Source organism: Callorhinchus milii, unplaced genomic scaffold, assembly GCF_018977255.1.
Source record: "Callorhinchus milii isolate IMCB2004 unplaced genomic scaffold, IMCB_Cmil_1.0 Scaffold2, whole genome shotgun sequence".
NCBI classification, from domain to species: domain Eukaryota; kingdom Metazoa; phylum Chordata; class Chondrichthyes; order Chimaeriformes; family Callorhinchidae; genus Callorhinchus; species Callorhinchus milii.
Window position 1 is genome coordinate 110,501,361 of NW_024704743.1, and position 17,453 is coordinate 110,518,813.

General features: G+C 39.8%; 2 protein-coding genes and 1 non-coding gene across 4 annotated transcripts in view; 2 read left to right on the top strand and 1 right to left on the bottom strand.

The window, feature by feature from the left end:
- snx16 (sorting nexin 16) overlaps positions 1–7,866 on the top strand; it is a 25,502-nt gene extending 17,636 nt beyond the window's left edge. Inside the window, exons 7-8 of one of the 2 annotated variants that reach the window (XM_007896769.2) lie at positions 2,197–2,307; positions 7,712–7,866. In XM_007896769.2, coding sequence (XP_007894960.2) covers positions 2,197–2,307; positions 7,712–7,793 — 193 coding nt within the window. In that variant the 3' untranslated portion in view covers positions 7,794–7,866. Of the gene's footprint in view, positions 1–2,196; positions 2,308–3,153; positions 6,087–7,711 lie in introns of those variants that run through there. The other variant, XM_007896768.2, reaches the window with a different exon arrangement.
- The window catches only part of LOC103180743 (charged multivesicular body protein 4b), a 12,270-nt gene continuing 2,656 nt past the window's right edge, over positions 7,840–17,453 (bottom strand). Inside the window, exons 2-5 of the mRNA XM_042346827.1 lie at positions 13,502–13,679; positions 12,522–12,636; positions 10,711–10,816; positions 7,840–9,800 (exon numbers count right to left, since the gene is read on the bottom strand). Of these exons, the coding sequence (XP_042202761.1) occupies positions 9,739–9,800; positions 10,711–10,816; positions 12,522–12,636; positions 13,502–13,679 (461 nt within the window). The 3' untranslated portion in view covers positions 7,840–9,738. The remainder of the gene's footprint in view (positions 9,801–10,710; positions 10,817–12,521; positions 12,637–13,501; positions 13,680–17,453) is intronic.
- trnat-ugu lies at positions 12,812–12,883 on the top strand. The gene has a single exon. It is a non-coding gene; the product is annotated as a tRNA-Thr (tRNA).

A 17,453-nucleotide genomic window follows, 5' to 3' on the forward strand; every position in this document is an offset into this window, starting at 1 on the left:
CCATGTCCCTCTCTGACATGTTTCTGACAAATTATCAAATGAGAATTTAGACGTGCTGGTGTTCTGAACTGCAGTGCTAATTTTCTCTCTCACGCTGTATTTCTGGATCCGGTTGGGTAATGAATTCAAGATCCTCATCCTCACCTACAAGGTCATTCACGGCCTTGCTCCCTCCTACCTCTCCGACCTACTATCCCCCTACCTACCTGCCCGTACCCTCCGTTCCTCTGGCTCCGGTCTGCTCCACATCCCCCGCCCCAACCGCCCTACCATCGGTGGCCGGGCCTTCAGCCTCTCAGCCCCTAGGCTCTGGAACTCTATCCCCCAGTGCCTTCGCCTTGCTTCCTCCCTTTCCTCCTTCAAGGCCGGTCTCAAGACCTTTCTCTTTGACCGTGCCTTCAGCTCCCCTCTCGACTCTCTACCCCCTCCTCGCTCCCTCCCTTCCCTCCCCTCACCCTGACCATTTTCCCTTTGCTCGGGTCCTGACCCAACTGTACAGCGCCTTGGGACGTCCTACCGACGTGAAAGGCGCTCAATAAATGGAATCTTGTTGTTGTTGTTGTAATGTGCAATGGGTATTTGGATCTGTTAATTCACCTCAGCTGCACTCATACTACAGTTTGATGTGATGTTGGAAATATGTCGTACAGATTCCTGGCTCCAGGGTAGTTTGCTTTTATATCACCCTGGTCAACCCAATACACCAATTTATATCCACAATGATTTGCCACAAAAAGGCAGTAAAAACTGGGTGTTTGAGTTAATATGCTTCATAATTTTGGAAGCTGTGGTGTGCGGTGGAAAGACTGCTATGATTCCATAGCCATACATATGGTTACTCTGTCTGAGAGCACAGTTGAAGCACTTATTCTAATGTACTATTTGGGAGCAAGCCAAATTGTGCGTTCAAGTGAGTGTTTGACAAGACAGAGTCCAGCTGAAATCTGCACATTCATTGTTATGGGTCTGAATAAGAAAGTGACAGGAAAATCTCTATCTGCCTTTAAAAACCTACCTCTGTGACCGTGCCAGCAATCGCCTCTTTTGCCTGTTTCCCCACCTTCTCCCTTGGGGGGTGATGCAGTATCTGTAAATCAATCGCATGTTCTCTATGATATGAAGTGTACTGTTTAGAGAAGATTAGAATTTAACAGTCGCGTAGCTGCCGCATAATTATTTGAAGCTCTTTTCAGACATTCCCCACTTCAGAAATAAGGACTAGTAGCTACTGACTCTAAATTTACGATACACATTTTACCACAACAACCTGCGGTGTTTGATCGTTCCATACATCAGTGACTTTTGCTTCAGTACTGCATGCTGTAATGGCAGCTGTCAGGAAATTGAGCCACCTTGAAAGCTATTTCTAGCTTTAGAGACCTGACCCTGTCTGCACAAGGCTGCTTTAGAATTAATGGAAATAGAAGATATCTTCCGAGAGAGGAATTACTGATTTTTTTTCGAAGTGAATTGGTGCTGGCTCAAAACCTCAGTTAATTTGACCTTGATTTGGAGTACTTGGTGGTTTGGAGTATTTAAAGTCCAGAATATTGAAGCTAAAGGTTGGCTGGTGCCACCACACTTCTTTATGGAAGGTGGTTTTATGGTTAGGGTTTCCAGAAATTGACAGAATTCCCACCACTGTTACAGCTGATTGTCTGCTTTTTAGCTTGTTATTTCCACTAGTAGGGGAGTCGGTGACTAGGGGCAGTAGTTATAAGATAGTGAAAAGGAGAACTTAAGAGAAATGTTTTCACTCAGTGAATTGTTAGGATGTGGAATGCTGCCAAGTCAGGTGGTGGCGGCAGAGTCCATTGTGGGTTCAAGAGGGAAGTAGGCAGGTATGTGAAAGTTAAAAGCCTGTAACAGTATGGGGGTGGAGCAGGACAGTGGGATTGAATCAACAACTTGCTCTAGTAGCCATGCGGACTCGATGTTCTCCTTCTGTGTTTAAGTTTCCGTCGTTCTCTGAGAAGAGAGAATGTGCTAGGTGGCCTGCCCTGGGGTTTGTTTTGAATTTTCAATGCAAGAGCTTTACTGCCAGAACTCAATGCAACACTATGTGGAGACACATTATTTCACTGTTGCTTTGTTTAGAATTGAGTCACGGAAGCAAATTGCAAAGTAATTAACGAAAGCTAATGACACTCCCCTTAATGCCTGGTAAAATAATTTACTTAACATCTCGTCTTACAGAGAAATCTCGTTGGACGAGGAAAATACTCGCAGACCTTCGGAACAGGAGAGTGAGTGCAGTGAAGTGGAGTCGTCTGCAGTGGAAGCTGACCAAGCTGCTATAGAAGACAGGTAGACTTGAAGAGGATTAGGTGATCACTATGAAACAAGTTGGCCATTGTAACTTGTAGTTTTGACCAATGCATGTGGTGTAAAGTGAAATTGTTTTGAGGTTATTTTGGTAGGGAGTAAGTTTAGTATGAACAGTCGAGTTCGAAGTGTTGGGGGCCCACATAATAATTTCTTTAAAAAAAATAAAAATAATAAGAATAATTTGGTCACTCAATGCACGATTATTTGTGGGACGCTACTGTGCACAATTGGCTCCCGCGTTTCGCCCACAGAATATACAGTCAATTCACTTTACAGTATATTCTGTGAAGCGCTTTGAGGCATCTCAGAGACATGTTAAGGCGTTATATCAAAATGCAAGGATTATTCTTATAAGACAATTTCTAATTTGACACTAAACAATATTAGTCGGAGACTAGTGAAAAATTGGGATGCACTAAGGTCTAATTTGTAACCAGTGGTTGCAATCCACTATCATTGCCGAACCTTGGGATTCACAAGGAGCATTTTGTGAATCTTGTAAATTAAGTGGCTTTTGATAATAATGGACGGCAAATCTCAATTCACTGATGATTCTGGTTTGTGACCATCTCGAGTTAGATCCCACAATTTCACTTTACACCACATGCATTGGTCAAAACTACAAGTGATCCAGTAGGACGGGGTGTGGGAGGTGACCCTCTTTGATTGGACATCAAAGCACATTTTGGGGTTAAGTCCAGGGAAATTCACTCTGCAACTGCATTGTACCTATCATAGAAGTGGCAAGTATCTGACCTGAAATTTAAAGTAATGATACTTGTCTCAATTTTAACCCACTCCCCCCACCGCTCCCTCCAATTTCAGCTCTGGAATAGACTCTGACAAAGAACAGACCAATGCGTGCTGGACTAGTCCTGCGACCGAAACAAGTCCGCCAGTAGAAGAAGCCGAAGCTGCTGAAGAACACTGATGGAGCATCCATTGTTAGCATCACTGTAGCATGGGTCACCGTTCTCCATTTCAGCGGTAGCTGGAATACAGCTGAAGAGCAGGACAGACTGAATCTCTGATTTTCTAGGACCATTTGAAATGATGTAGGTTTCTTTCTATGGAGGATCCACTCTGTTTGGATTTGTTTTGTGATTCTGGGACCTGCAGTGCACTGCACTAGACAGTACACAAGTATGGAATGGCTGATGTGCTAATCATCTGCAGGTGGATAGTGCACGTAAAATATTTGCCATCTTTGTCTAACCGAGAGCTTCATATCTGAAGTGAGTGCAAAGTAGATTCCAGGAACCAACTAAATTGAGTTGTTCAATTTTTCAGGTTGTGATTCCTCAGCAATTTACACAACTGGCTTTCTTTTAGGTATAAATTTGAAGCTGTTATTGTGTTGGAATGGACCTGCTTTTAATTACTGTTCAAGTTAGTGTCTCAATTGCATTCAAGTAGCTTAAATGAGCATTTTAACATCTGGTCCCTGACCTCATCTTGGATTTGCTTCCGAAATTGTCTGTTAAACAGATTGTTTTGTTTTAGATCACAATGAATTTGTACCTGCATTAATTTTAAGTTAGAATTTCCTTGAAGGAAAGCCATAATTCCCTCCCTCAGTGAAACTCAGGCCAATATGACTGTGTCTGTCTGTCAAAGGTATACGGCAGTGGTAAGCTGTTTATGATGAAGGTGTGGCTAGATAAGGCGAGACTGCTCAGAGTATATCTGTGGTGCACTTTATATATTTTGACTTGTATCCCGAGATTCATGAGCAGAACACATCTTAGTTTCAGTTTGGCGAATTGTGTAATGCTTTTCTCAATCTATTGTTAGAAAATTAGCTTGGCCTTTGTTGCTGCTTGAACATTTGCACGCCTTAGTTGGTTAAGTGCCTTTTTATTCTAGTTTTATTTGAGGCGGAACAGCAATGGGTGTGTTGTGCCTCGCCTACATCCTTGTTTTAAGAGCTGTTCCTGTGAGCTTGTCTGACACGGTGAGCTGTTTAAAGCGAGATGTAGAATGTTTGTATGCCAACACAACTGTCTTTCTGAAGCAGCAGATTGTATAATTATGAGACGACAATGCATAACACTCCACATAGCAGACTGGGAGCTGGGGGGGTGAGAGCTTGGGGCAAGAAAGGTTTGAAGGTGGGAGAGGGATATTTGGGTGGAATCACAGAGAGTGGGGGCAGAATAATTGAGAGCTCCATCAGTTATGGTGGGGCAGATGGGGTGGGGATATGAAGCGAGCTGGGGTTTGTTGAGCAGGCTGTGCAGTAGAGTCATGGGTATGTGGGGTGAGTCCATGGAGGCATTTGAAAGTGAGGATGAGAGTCTGGAATATGATATGCTGCGGGATGGGGAACCCGTGCGAATATTGGATTGTCATTAGCTTTCTGTACCTCACCAAGGCTTGACTGCACCAACCTACATGAATGTTTGCTACATGTCACAGAAGAGTTGTGGAATCCGTGTCTCGTCTTGAACCCAGTCATCCTTCAATCCCCACATACAGGCTCTTGCTGACTTTGCCTTCCCTCACTTATGCAGCTGCAACTGCCTCAACCACAGCCTTTTCCCACTGGCCTGTTAAATCCTGATCCATGCCACCTCCAGACTCGACTATTCCAATGCTAATCTCCTCCAGCTCCTCCTACAGCAATAAATAAATAAATCCTTGCATTTGATACAGCGCCTTTCATATCTGAGGACATCTGAAGGTGTTTCTCAAGATTCACTGTAAAGCATTTTTTTTGGTAGATGAATGTGTCAGCCAATTTGCTCACGGTAATCTCCCATAAAGAGCCATAGAGTGAGTGAATAGTTATTTGAGCAGACCCCAAGAGAAACGCCTCAGATCTTTATGTCCATCTAATTAGCAGACTGGATCCCAGTTTAACATCTCATCAGGATGACATCTCCAACAATGCAGGACATCCCCAGCACTGTATTGGAATGTCATCAGACAGTTCAGAGTCCTAATGTGGGGCTTGAACCCACAATTTAAGAGATTGCTGCCATCTGAGCCAAGCTGATGTCTAAATCAGTGGGCAAGTCTTCAGACAATCTGCAGCTGTTCCCAGAAACTCCATCACGGAGAGTCCTTCCACTCCTGCCTTCAAAACCTGCATTGGAAGCTATATCATCTGCACATTTGGCTACCTTTTCCCCTCTCTAAAGTCTGCCACCCCCTCTGCCCTCCCCCATCCCACTCCGACCACTTGGGGATCCCAGTCTGTCATGTGAAGTAGTTTGTCACTTTCTACTGACATGAAAGATGCTATATAAATGTAAGTTAACCAGGTTTGTTAATATTGGACTGAGATTCAAAATTTTTATTTCTGAATTCCAAGTGACAATAAGGGAAACTATTTTAATTCCCTCTATGCATGCTTTAAATTGTTGTATAATATTGGTCGCAGGGCTCCCCTCCACACATGAATGTGTACAAACAAATAACCACTCCAGTTTCAACAAGAGGCAATTTATTGGTTTTTGCATGTTTTCATTGTTGCAAATGTTACTTTTTTTCAAATAAACTTTCTGCAACATAACTTTCTTTACGTTGCCCATGTCTTAAAATAGACTCTCTAGCTCCTGGTGTGTTCATGTATGTTCATTTTCCTCGCCCACTTTCTTTCCCTCCTCCCACCCCCTCTTCCTCTTGCAAAACTTCTGTCTTCTACAGGTCCATGGCTGAAATGGTCACAGTTGTTAAAACATGTACTATCTGTCTCCATTCCTTTTTTTTGTAGCTCCAAAAAGTTTTTTTTAAGACTGAACTTTAGATCCTTTCAAACAAGGAATGTGAAGTAACTTGACTTAACTAATTTCTCTAAATTAACAAACAAGGTGCATTAAAACTGGTGTTTGCAGTTGGGTAAAAACTATTAGTGGTTGGAAATAACTGCTTTCGAACAGACAATGATTACAGAAATCACTGGGAACACTCAGGCAGCATCTTTGGAGAAAGGAAAGTGAGTCAATGTTTTGTCAGAAGAGTCATGGATCTGAAATGTTGATTCACTTTCTCCATAGATGCTGCCTGACCTGCTGAGTGTTCCCAGCGACTTCTGTTTTTGTTTCAGATTTCCAGCATCTGCACTATTTTGCATTTTTTTTATTGGTTCTTCCTGCAATGCTTTTGAAAGACTTGGTTATTTGTTTTCAGCCTAATGCTGCTTTGGGATGAATAAATTCTCAGCCACACTACAGATGGAATGTTGAATCTCCATAGAGGAATGTCCTCTACAATACAGTTCAATATTGATCAGATGAGTTTAACTTCATCTACAGAAGTAATTTTACCATTTGATCCAGTGTGCCTTATGGGAATGTTGATGCACACCGAATAAGTACGTTTGGATTGATGCTGAAAGAATATGCAGCCGTCGATGGAAAATGATTGGCCATATAAATGGAAAATGATTGTCAAGGACTTAGCTCCCTCTGTTGGCCTGGTACAGTTCTCTTACATCAAACTTACGTCAGCCAGTGTGGAATAGGGCAGGATAAAACTTTAAAATAAAGGGCATGTAGGATGCAAATGTTCTCCAAATTTAACACAGAGTCCCACCTTGACAGAGGGATAAACAAGAAAAACTAACTAAACCTGAAGATCATTGGCTGACAGACTGCTTGGGTACCAGAAGCCTTGGAACACAGAATGATTCTTCCTAAATGCTTTCTTGTTGGTTTGCTCAATATTAATGAATCTGAATATGTAACAAAGACACAGGGAATTTGTGGATCCCAATCATCTGAACACTGGGATGTCCAAGCCTAGATTTGTATCCTAAAAATAGCTAGAACTACAGAATGTTCCATAATTAGGCCATTGAACAGCCCAAATAATGGCAGCACAAGCAGAGGCTTGCAAACCATTCCATCCAAATACTGTGGGTGTCAGACAATTGATACCAGGTTTCACATGACAAATCTGCATCATTTGTGACGGTTAAATGACCTTCTTGTAATGCAGTAGGAGTTATCTAATATTATGTGGCCCCTATACAGGCCAACTGCTATGTGTTTTGTTACAATGTGGGTTCGCTTACAGCAGGATTGTGATATGGACCTTGCATTTACGTATTCAAAAATCCCAAATGCATACCAGCTGCTTCAAACAGCTGATTGGCATAGGGAATCCACAATGGCCAATTTCTGGGTCATCAGGTTACTGCCAACGTCCCTTCCTGCCCATTCATTCTACATGCTCAACATGCTGGAAGGGTCCCTGATAGCAATCTGATGGCCCAAAAGTCTACAATTTTCTTTTAGCCCCGGAGCCTAGCAACTTTCTGTGCACTTGTGCAATAAATAGATGTGGACTGACTGGCAATAAAGATGGTTGGAATTTTATGAACCTCCCCAACTATCACCTTATAACAGGGCTCTTCTGTATTTCCCAAATTGTATAGGGTGTGGATTATTCAGAGCCTGAAGATACATAACAAACTGGAGGTAAATAGCATGGGCATCTTTTTGAAATACAATTTTTGATGCTGTTTATAATGCAACATTAAATTTTGAAACAAAGAATTGCAAATACAAATAAAGAATATTTATTTACAAATTAGATTTGTACTTCATTCACACCTACAGTATCAGGCAGATCAAACAGATATTGACTATAGGTTGCATTAAAATAAAGCAAATGATTGTTATAGTTTCTATTAGCCACCAAGATAATAAATGTTACCAAGCAAATCCAGTAACCACACCTGTTAAAATAGTAAATTGATATAGATCAGATGTTAAATTAGATAGAAAATCAACTTTGTCATAACTAACCAACTTAAGACAATTTGGCCAAATATACAATTTAACAAAAGTAAGTCACAATAATCAGAACTTGAGACATTATTAAATATCAACTAACTCAATTGCTCAAATATTATAATATAGTAAAAAAACTTCTGATCTCAAGCCATAGGAGTGGAAAGAAAGGTCCATGTTTAAAATAGACGCAGCTTATTTGGTTGTCAACCCTAGCAGCCCTGGGTTGTGTAGCAATTTAATGTCTCAATGCAACAGGACCTAGGTAATGATCCACAATAATGGCTATTTTCTAACTATCATTCAATAATCCTTATCACTTTGCTGTCTTAAAATTGGATTTTAAAAGAAATAGTGAAGACTCAAAGCGCTTCACAGAATATACTGTATTTTGTAGACAAAATGCAGCAGCCAATTACAAGTAGCAGTGTCCGACAAACAGTCGTGGATTGAGTGACCAAGTTATTATTTATTTTTAAGGGATTATTACCCCCAGAAAAGCAATCCACCAATCGACTAATAACCGGGTTCCTATTTACTGCTCAGTAAACAGACATGTGAAGCAAGAGAACTTGCCCAATGTTTCGCCCTGCCCGGGAATTGAACCCAGATCCTCTCGCTTGCGAGACAAGTGCTCTAACCACTGAGCTACAGGACTCCAATTCTCAATAACAATGATTTTTGTCAATGGGTCTTGGGGAAAACAGAATGGAGGTTGAGCTACTATCTTACAATCAATAGAAAGTGAATTTAGAGTTCAATACACTTACATCACATTTGACTAGTTTCAGTGAAATTCTTTGAAGAGTAACCAAAAGCAATGCCAATGGGAGGGGGAAAGATGACCAAAAGCACAATCAAAGAGGTAGGTCTTAGAAAGATCTTGAACAAGCTGAGGGAGAGAAAAAAATCTGAGGGAATTGGCGATGGAGTTCCAGAGAGTGATGGCAGACAGGCTGGAAGCCCTTTGGTAGGGCAGGGGAATATGAAACAGCCAACTGAGTAAAAAAAGCAATTGAGTCAGCAGGGTTTGAGGAGGTTGCACAAGTCGGGTGGGGCAAGCCCTTGAAAGGATTTAAAGGTGAAAACTAAAGATTGCAAGTTGAGGAATAGAATGAGGGTTTCGGAAAATCTACGCGTGGAATAACTTGCAAGGGGTGGTTGTTAGAGCAGTCAATTGGATTATTTGAAAAGAATTGGACAAGCGGTTACAAAGCTAAATGAAAGGATACCGGAAAAGAGCAGGGAATTGGGTTTAGCGTGGACGGCTTTTTGGAAAAGCAAACACCGTCATGAAAAAATGGATCAAACAGCCTTGTACCGTGTGATATACATTTCTATGGTTCTATACAATGGAAGGAGATATCCCAGAATCCAAAATGGCTTCATTTCTAAAAGTGCGCAAGGTGACATCTGAAATTAGATGCCAAAGTTAGTCTGGCTTGAATTTCTGGGAGAATTATATATATATATATAATACACACACAAACAGATAATGATTTGCTCAAATTACAAACCATACTTAGTGAACATGACAGATAGCATGTCATAGAATCGAGTCCTTTCTAATAATTAGAAAGAATATAAAATGTCAGACAAATTACACAAGAGTGAAACATCCACTTCAGCACCGTTATCGTAACCGTTCCACATTTCTTTTATGGAATTTCTAGATCCATGATTCCAACTTCTTCATCTCGTCATCTTCCTTTGGCTTTTTCTTAGCTTTAGCTGGAAACAAGAAAGATGCAAAATATTTCAGGGCAATGGATACTTTAACTGTTTTCTCACATGGCAGAAAAAGCAAAATTCCTCAATTATAGCAATTACAGGGAATATCAAATGTTCTGATCATTGAAATGGCTAAATTGATAATTAGATGTGTTGTTCTAGTTAGAAAGATCCACAATGTACTTTGTGCACATTAATATTTCAGCAAATGTTTTCTTACATGACAGCTGCTATGGGTGAAAGGAGTGTTTTGTTTCTGGACATGATCTAGGCACACTGGAAGTGAAGTATGATCAGTGTACAATTTGGAGTCTGCTGGATATGACTGTTATGAGAGACATCTTCCCTGTTTCCCTTCAATCTTCATTGGGCTTTAGATATTGGGTGACCAATTCTCACTCTCAAAAGTTGCATACGTTTTGTTTTTCAGCCCCTCTAGGAATGTGATGTTTGAGAATTTATTATCTATCTACTGTAATCTTCTAAGGGACACATCAAGATCTTTAAAAATATATTTTTCACTCTCCTGCGACACATTATTTCCTACTTAAGATAGCAACATTGCAATAGCCACTTGCTGGGGGGTTTATGAAAGTAATCAGGTTATATACTCCAATTTTCCCCCCTCCGTTCAAGATACCATGACCTCAGAAATGTTTAGTGAAGTGAAACTTAGATGATTAATATTGATGTGTCATATCTGAACTATTGCACCAAATCACAAATGTATGTAAACATGAGGTTTAAAAGCTTATGAAGGTTGTTGCTTATTAAACAAGTGTTTACCTTCAAGACAAGTTATTATTTACTCAAATCTTTGTACAAATTTCACTGAACCAGAGAATCAGTAGCATTTATCAAAGAAACTGTGTACTTTGTGAATTTAAACAGATAGTATTGGTCACCTTACCTGATTTAGATGGCAGTGAGGTGGCTGGAACTTTTGGCAGTCCATGAATCATTTTCTTATTTAGATCCTCTTGTTCCAGTTCCTCTAATTCTGCCAGCAATTCATCCTGTACAAAACATGATTCCATGAATTTCACATATTTTCTACAGAATTTATAGCAATTAAATGTTGGCATTTTGTTCTCAAAATCCATAAAGGTGGAAAGGCGAACTTCTTACAGACTGAATGTTCCAAAGTTCTTGAAATTAAGCTGATTTAATGATTTAAGCATCACAATACTATGTCTATAAAGTTAAGTCGATGTTCAGTTACAATGAATGACAATTTTTAATAAACCAAACATTGAATCGCTCAACATCTTAGGGTTAGGGTTAGTAACCAATTGCTGTGTACTACAAACCGAACCAGGTCATTCCTATCCCACTGTACTGTGGAAGATTCACAAAACTGATATAAGCATCACAGACAATAGGTGACAGCGGTGAATTATATGAGCTGAAAAAATTTAAATCAAATAACAAAGTTCAATTAGAAATGGCAATTTAGTAGTTTCACTTTACAATGAAATTATAAACTGTTTTTATACACTGAATCAATCATCCATAAATATATTACCGAGACAAAGTTGGCACAATTTTACCATCAAAGTACTAACAAGTATCTATATTCCCCCATATCATAGGCTGCACATAGACTTTAAACCTTTGATGCATGCACATGGAGTAATGGGCGAAGGTCATTCCATGAACTGTTTTTGAGTTAACCTCAACCACACTGCTGTGGAAAAGTGCTTAGCAAAAAAATATGCCCCTGCCCATAGAGAAACACTGGGGACAGATTCTCTTCTGTTCTTGCAGAGAAATTGTCATCTGTTAAAGACCAATTCGAAAACACTAATGGGAAAGACATGGGAGAAGGTTGTGAACCTGTCCTTTCAACCAAAAGAGGGGTCTTGAAAATCTTGATAATCTTAATTTATTATCTCCTGCAGATCATAACTGTGCACGTTTAAAATAAAAAAAATTAAAAAGTGATAGTGTTTGGCTTACATTTTAGAAATTTTCAAACAGTTTCATCCAGAACCAAAGAAATCACAACTCTTGATTGGAACTGGTATAGGAGGTGCACCACTCCAGGAGCAATGCAACAACTCTCCTCCAAACTGGAGATGTTCTACACAAACACCAATCATGTAGAGAGGTTAATAACCTATCAGCAGTTATTTTATAATAATAATAATCCTTGCTGTGATATAATGCCTTATCACTTTGTCAAGACGGCTCAAAGTGCTTCACGCATGAGTGATACTAGAAAATGTACACAGTGTAAAATCACCCAATGAAACACAAAACTTTCAGATTGTTTATGCTGCATTTGTGGCCAAAAATAGTTCGTTGAAAGGGCAAAACACTGGGATCCTCTGCATATATAACAAAAACGCCATGTGCCTCTAAAATTCAATGATGAATCTTATACTACGGATGACAGCCAGCTGAGATTTTTACCCTATTTGCATCATTTAATAATAATCCTTATATTTTGTATAGAGTCTGTCAAATTGGGAGGCTGTCTGAAACGCTAACAGGATATACTATAAGGTATACTATAAAGTGTAGTGACTGTGTGTTTGGTGGGCCAAACAGCCCTTACTAATCAAAATTTCATGCAGTTCTTTGTAAATTATTCATCATTATGGAGTAAGTTAATTAAATTAATGTTATTAGATTAAATAATCCCTTTCTACGTGGCAAACCTTTTCAGCAAGGCAGAGAACAACCCTTATTACTCAATCAAATGTTATTGGCTCATACCTCGTCAAACTCCTCACCAAACCCAACTGGTCGGGAAATTGCATCAGAAATTTCCTGTGCGATATCGTGCTGTTCAGTGATGTCTTGCATCATCTCATCAATTTTATCAATATCCCTGAAAAAAATATGAGTTAAATAATTAAATAACACATTGCCACAGCAGCTTGAAATGTGACATTCGGTTTCCTCAACACTAGCTTCTAGTGGGGGTTTGTGATACAACAAATGCAATCTTTCACTGAGTATTGTTTGTGTGGATCAGTAACATTTTATTCATGGGTTTAAAATGCAGTCCTGTAGCTCAGTGGTTAGAGCACTCGCTTTGTAAGCGAGAGACCTGGGTTTGATTTCCGGCAGGGTGAAACCTTGGGTAAGTTTCCTTACACCACACGCCTGATAATATTCCCTCAAAAAAAAAAAAAATTGTTCATTTCAACCCACGACTGTTTGTGGGACACTGCTGTGCACAATTGGCTACCGCATTTCGCCCACAAATATACAGTCAATTCATTTTACAGTCTATTCAAACCACTTCCTTGAATTTACTTAATCTGTAGTGCCTGTAGTTTGTAGGCAAACATATAAATCTACAACACAATGTTAAAACTATGAAAAATCTTCATAGTTATAGCCCTAAAACCATTCTCTTAAACTGCTCATGCAAAATCATGGGACATCCTTAATTTGAGTCTTAATTTGGATGCTAGTGTTCTGCAATTCTTAAAAAGGCTAAAACTATAAGGAATTTCAGTGGTAGCTTCACCTACCACTATGTATAGTGAAGACATCATTACCAAACCAGAGTGAAGTGGGACTTGATTCAGTTACCTACATTAATCTAAGGCATAAAACTACTCCTACAATTCATGACTAGCATTAACAAAAGTTAAATGTGCTGTGGACACAATGAAATGTCAGTCATAAAGGATTGTTCATTTGAAAGCAAGCTCATTATACCTCAGCACTGACAGATCACTCACATGTTATCATGGGCACCTTTTATGGCCTTTGCAGCAAAGCCCATAGATTTCAATACTTCAGTGTTAGTATTTGCGTTCTCTAATGCTTCACGCTGGAATTCAATAGTAGAGAGTGTTCCGTCAATCTGTTCTAGCTGTTTTTCAAATCTCTTCTTTCGTTTGAGTGCTTGTAAGGCGACTGGGGAAAAAAACAGTACAAGTATGAACATAATCAGTTCAAAGAGTTTTTAGAGGACAAGAACATAACAGCCATCAAAGGAAAGATGCAATAGTAACAGAACAAGGCACAAGGTGCAATTGAACAAGAAGGTGGTTATTTACGATAGGCAGGCATCAGCTTGGATGGGACAAAGGTATAAACCAGACCTCATGTTGTTAAGACTATGGAGTCTTGTAGCTCAGCGGTTAGAGCACTCGCCTCGCAAGCGAGAGACCTGGGTTCAATTCCCGGCAAGGCGAAATGTTGGGCACATTTTCTTACTCCACAAACCTCTGTTTACCTAGCAGTAAGTAGGAACCCGGTTGTTAGTCGATTGGGGGATCGATTTTCCAGGCGTAATAATTCCTTAAAAAAAAAAAAATTGGTCACTGAATCCATGACTGTTTGTGGGACACTGCTGTTCGCAATTGGCTGCTGCATTTCGCCCACAAATATACAGTCAATTAATTTTACAGTATATTCTGTGAAGTGCTTTGAGACATCTCGAAGACATGATAAGACGCTATATCAAATTTAAGGATTATTATTATTATCATGTCCAGCCAGGATAATACTGTGCATTCCTTTCAAGGTGGTCAACACTATCTGGCTCTCCCTGGGATGTTATCGAAGGTACTGGAAGGACAAAAGGGGCTTCACTGTCAGTAGATTGCAAGAATAGTTAAAGAGTTCTAACAGACTATTTAAAAAGCTGTTCTTCATTTGGGGCAGTCATTGGAATAGAGTCTTAGAAAAAATAAGTAGCTATAGCAAGGGTTTCAATTCCCAATCAGGGAATTTTTGGAGAGCGAACTCAGAAACTTACTCTCTACTACACAAAAGCAGAACAAGTCTGGAATATTTTTTTCTCAATTCGGATGGAAGCTATTCACCAGGTGGTGAAACCATAGAATGCTTGAGAGTAATGGCCAAGCAAGGGAGAGAGAAAGAAGTGATGAGACACATGTTTGTTGAAACACCACCCACTGACGTTTGGGTGGAACAAAACTTAATTCCTACACAGGCCAAATCTGTAATGTCCTATTATAGAAAATGCAGTTAGGCTGGTTGACGCCTCCTTTATGCAACATTTCTAGAGATATCTAACGTGATAATTTCTTTCTTTCAAGACAATATTGTTCTCAATTGCAAGTACTCTACTGCCTGATAGGTCTTATCAGAAACTTCACCACCATTATTAGTAGAGTAGGGATATGTTAACAGTTTTTTTTACTTAATGCATGAAATACAGATGTCTCTGCAGTAAATACCATTTTATCACAATCTCCAATATGGCAAATTGCTTATAATCACTTGTTACAGGGAAAGTACTGGCGAAATACTAGATAAATTCTGCAATGTGCACTAAAGCACTTTAACTGGCTCCCAGACTGCACTGGCTCCCTGTCCCAGAAAGGATCGATTTCAAGATCCTCACCCTTGTCTTCAAATCCATCCACTCCTCCACAGCCCCCTACCTCTCTGACCTCCTCTCTCCTCAAAACAGTACCCGTTGCCTTCGTTCCTCTGGGAGTGGCCTCCTCCTCGTCCCCCGAGTCCTCCGCTCCACCCTCAGCGATTGTGCCTTCAGCCACTATGCCCCGAGGCTCTGGAACTCCCTTTGCCTCGCCCCTTCTCTTCCTGCTTTTAGGTCTCTGCTGAAGACCTTTCTTTTCGACCGCGCCTTTGGTCACCTTCCTCCCCCCGGCTCTGCCCCGGGATCTGTTACTGTAAAGCGCTCTGAGACGCTGTCCGGTGTGGAGGGCGCTATATAAATCCAAGTTGTTGTTGTTAACGCAGCTTCTTGTGCAATGCTCTTCTGCGTCTCCTCAACTGCTCTCAATACCATCTAAATACATCATCAGAATCCCTCCACAATCAATCAAATTTTGAAAAGACAATAATAATCCTTGCATTTGATATAACGCCTTATCACGTCTTCAAGACGTCTCAAAGCACTTCACAGAATATATTATAAAGTGAATTGACTGTATATTTGTGGGTGAAACATGGCCAATTGCGCATATCAGTGCCCCACAAACAGTTGTGGATTGCGGGACCAAATTATGTATAAAAATTTTTTGAGGGAGTATTACCCCCAGAAAAGCGACCTGCCAATTGACTAACAACTGCGTTCCCTACTTACTTACTGCTTGTTAAACAGGCGTGGGGAGTAAGGAAACTTGCCCAACGTTTTTCCCTTTAGTGAACTGAAACCCAGGTCCTCTCCTTGCGAGGCGAGTGCATTAACCACTGAGCTACAGTACTGCACAAAGTTTGTGATTATGTTTCTTGGTTGTTTTTCAGTTTTAGCAAGCAACAGACAATACACATCTATCATCACATTTTAGTAAAATCCTAGTACTATCCAGAGCGAGGCTATTTGAAAGTTTCACATCCTTCTTATTATGCTTTGCCTGAATATCATGGTGACTGGCATGATCCTTTGCAACATACTGCATGAATGTTCTGATCCGTGCAATAAGTGAACAAAATTAAGTTAGTTATGAAGCTCTAGCATAATTTCCACATAAATATGCAAGACCTTTATTCTATTAATGCTATTACATAGAAACAAATTTCTCTCAAACAAAACTAATCAAATAGTGTCATTTTTGATACTGATAGTGATTTGCTGCAGAACACAGATCATCTATTCACAATTCAAGTGAAAGCTACACCATTGCTATGAATTGTTATTGTCCAATTGAAAAAAACTTTACTTGAGAGAACAGTTGCGATCTCATGTCCATATTCCAACTGTCTGATATGCCTCTGGGTGTCAATCAGAGCCCAGATTCTTTCCCACAGAGACAAGGGGAATTCTGTCCAATTACCCCCAATATACATAGCTTCTTGTGGTTAGGCCAAAAACAGCCTAGTTAGAGGACTGTAAACACAATGTTGCGTGGAAATCCAAGAGGTAGAAATATCTTAGGGATGGACCACAACTTTATAGCGCTTCATTAAACAACATTTTAAACAAACAAAAGTTATTTCCATATTCTTAGATGTACATCAGCAGTGTATCTAAAAAGGCTCGAGACTAGCAGAACAATATTTAGTTCAAGCACAATGCTAAAGATATAAGAATTGTCATAAACTGAGGACAGAAGAGAGTAAGTTGTTAGAAAATGAGAAAATAGTCAGAAAGTTTAAAACCTTCACCATATAAGACTTACAGGTTGTCAAGATGATCTGACAGAAAGGAGGATTACGTAGTACTTATCACAGGTCAGTCCATAGAAGACTGAAAAGATTTAAGTGTGTTCTTTCTTTTAAGTATGAAGAAAGTGAACAAATGGGGGATGATCTGTCAAAAGAAAGGGGCCCAATTAAAACAGGATTGGAAACAGAGCGGTAATAATCTTTACACTGACATTTTAGCAGTTAAAATGTATACTACATTCATAACATTTTTTTTACAAATGATTAACCATTAACTCCGCAAAGAATACGGTTCTGTATCTGTTTAAACCAATAAAATACCTTGATTACCCTCCCCCTTTCCCAGTTCAGCCCCCACCTCACCCCCTCTAGTTATAGAGCCAACCAACAAGTTAAAGCTCACAATTTCATCCATACTATTTGTGTAAAGTTAAGATTACACAAGTCCTGAACATTCAGACCTTGTTTCTATATTTATTTTAAGTGGATTTCCAATGCATCTCAGTTGACAGTTCACTGTTTGAATAACTTAATGAGTATATTTTTACTCTCACTTCTCTTCCTATGGAGCAAACTGTCAGAGAG